Source organism: Propithecus coquereli, unplaced genomic scaffold (assembly GCF_000956105.1).
Source record: "Propithecus coquereli isolate 6110/MARCELLA unplaced genomic scaffold, Pcoq_1.0 Scaffold343, whole genome shotgun sequence".
Lineage (NCBI taxonomy): Eukaryota > Metazoa > Chordata > Mammalia > Primates > Indriidae > Propithecus > Propithecus coquereli.
Window position 1 is genome coordinate 1,981,700 of NW_012149097.1, and position 2,361 is coordinate 1,984,060.

Genomic DNA, 2,361 nt, shown 5'->3' on the forward strand with positions numbered 1-2,361 from the left:
GGAGAGGAGAGGAGAGGAGAGAAGAGGAGGGGAGAGGAGAGGAGAGGAGGGGAGAGGAGAGGAGAGGAGAGGAGAGGAGACGAGGGGAGGGAAGAGGAGAGGAGGGGAGGGGAGGGGAGGGAAGAGGAGAGGAGGGGAGAGGAGAGGAAAAAGGAAAGAAAGAAAGGAAGAAAGCAAGCATCAAAATAGAAACGGAAATGTTGTGAGATAAAATTACACCCCATTAACTTTCTTCATAAATCTAAGAATTTGAGAGATTAAATGAAATGTAATAAAATTTCATGGAGTTCATTTCATATTATGTGTAATAAATTAAATTTTACCAAAAACTAACCTTTAATTCTTTAGTCTCTTGTAATAATGCTGACAGTCTTCCTTCTACATCAGTGGTTTTAGCAGCTCTTACGGTCTCACTGTCTCCTTGTACAGGAACTGATTCTGCCTAGAAGTGAAAAATAGGAAAAAAAATGTTTCTTTAAAGTCGCAAATAATCAATCTCAACTCCCAAAGTGGTGATTTAATGTCCTTGCTATTTTGAAATTTTACTTTCAATAACAGAAAATATATTTATGTAATTTATGTGTAAAACAAAGTGTTCTCCACTGACAGATGAGCTGTCATCAGAGTGGAGCAGCATCAATCTCATCAGAGTACGAGGAAGGGCTGGGCTAAGCTGCCTCAAGGTCAGCCCAGAAAACTAATCAAAGAGGCAGCTCTACCGTAACTGTAATGCAGCATTTATGAGCGGAGATTATTTTTCAAAGCCATTCTCTCATAAGCTTCTTTGGAGTCCATACTATCATCTCAGAAAGACAGGTAGATAAATTGAGCCAAATGCCATTAATCAGTGAAATGCAAATAGGAGGTACTCTTAAATCAGTTTTTCAGTCTTTCCCTGTCTTTTTTCTAAAATACCAGGAAGTGGGGTGATGATACAACAAATACCTAAAAATGTGGAAGTGGCTTTGGAACTGGATAACGAGTAGAGGCTGGAAGAGTTCAGAGGTGCGTGTTAGATACAGCCTACTTTACCTTGAAGAGATTGTTGGTAAAAATATGGACATTAAAAGTGATTCTGGTGAGGGCTCAGAAAGAGAAGAGCAAAGCTGTGGAGAAAGCTGCTTGTATGGTGGTAGAGATAGGCACATATCATCATGAACAAAATGTAGAAATGTAAGAGCTAAAGGTACTTTGGTGAGGTCTCGGATGGAAACGAGGACCATGTAATTGGAAACCGGAGGAAAGGCTACTTGTTGTAAAGTAGCAAAGACCTTGGCCAATTTGTGTTCAGTGTTTTGTGGAAAGTAGAATTTGTAAGTGATGAGCCTGGATATTTTGCTGAGGAGATTTCTAAGCAAACTGTTGGAGTGTGGCCTGGTTTCTCCTTGCTGCTTATAGCAAAATGTGAGAGGAGCAGAGATAAATTCAAGAATCAGAACTTCAAGATTTGGAAAATTCTCAGCCTATCTATACTGCCAAAAATGAGAAACTGTGTTCTGGAGAAAACATCAAGGGTTTTTTGGTAACTTTATACCCAGCAGAAGGGAAAAGCTGCCAGCTTGGACTGAAGGGTATAACAGAGCAAAATTAAGAACTGAATAAACCAACCTGGTGAGTCTGGTTGTAAAATGGCTGCCACCATGAACAAGAAACCTCTGTCACTAGAACACCAGCTAGTGAGTAATCTAAAGAGAAAGTGTTATCTGATGAATTTGCTTCTTTTTCACTGTGGCTGAGAAAATATTGATAATACAGCAACCCTAGGGTACTACCTTTCAGAAGGAAAAAAAAAGAATTAACTTACAAATGCTTCTGTTTTCTGTAACAGCTCCTGCTTTTCTGTCTGTAGTTTGGTGATCTCTACAGATTGTGAGTTTAACTGAGACTTCAATGTTGCCAGTTCCTAAGAGACAAATATAGTTGAGCTGTAACATTAAATAGTATTAATTTCATCAAGGAAATGTCTACTTACAGGAAGAAATTTTAAAAAGTAATTTCCTTTCTTGACCCTACCCTCTAAAATCATAGCTTCCAAGTTTTAAAATCTACCTCTAAAGAACTATTCTTGAACTTTGGGTTCAAGATAAAAAATTAAACACATTCATTTACTTCCGCTCCCTCCTGAGATCTCATCCAACCATAAAACAAAGGAAGGGAGGGGAAGAAGAAGGAAGGAATGGAGAAATAGAGCAGGAGAGGAAGGGAGAGAGGGAAAGAGGAAGGGATGGCAGGAGGAAGAACCTACAAGGACAAAGAGAATAAGAGAAAAGAGCAATAAAACTGGGGAATTTCAGAGAGCAAATAACAGTGGTAACTAATTCAGCACTGAAAAACCTGAAAACTAAGGTCGACTATTGAGAA

At 39.0% G+C, this 2,361-nt stretch overlaps 1 protein-coding gene across 2 annotated transcripts in view; it reads right to left on the reverse strand.

The window, feature by feature from the left end:
- USO1 (USO1 vesicle transport factor) overlaps positions 1 to 2,361 on the reverse strand; it is a 111,197-nt gene that overhangs the window by 3,135 nt on the left and 105,701 nt on the right. For both annotated transcript variants that reach the window (XM_012650985.1, XM_012650984.1), the window contains 2 exons: positions 1,805 to 1,903; positions 335 to 442 (listed from right to left, as the gene is read on the reverse strand). In XM_012650985.1, coding sequence (XP_012506439.1) covers positions 335 to 442; positions 1,805 to 1,903 — 207 coding nt within the window. The remainder of the gene's footprint in view (positions 1 to 334; positions 443 to 1,804; positions 1,904 to 2,361) is intronic.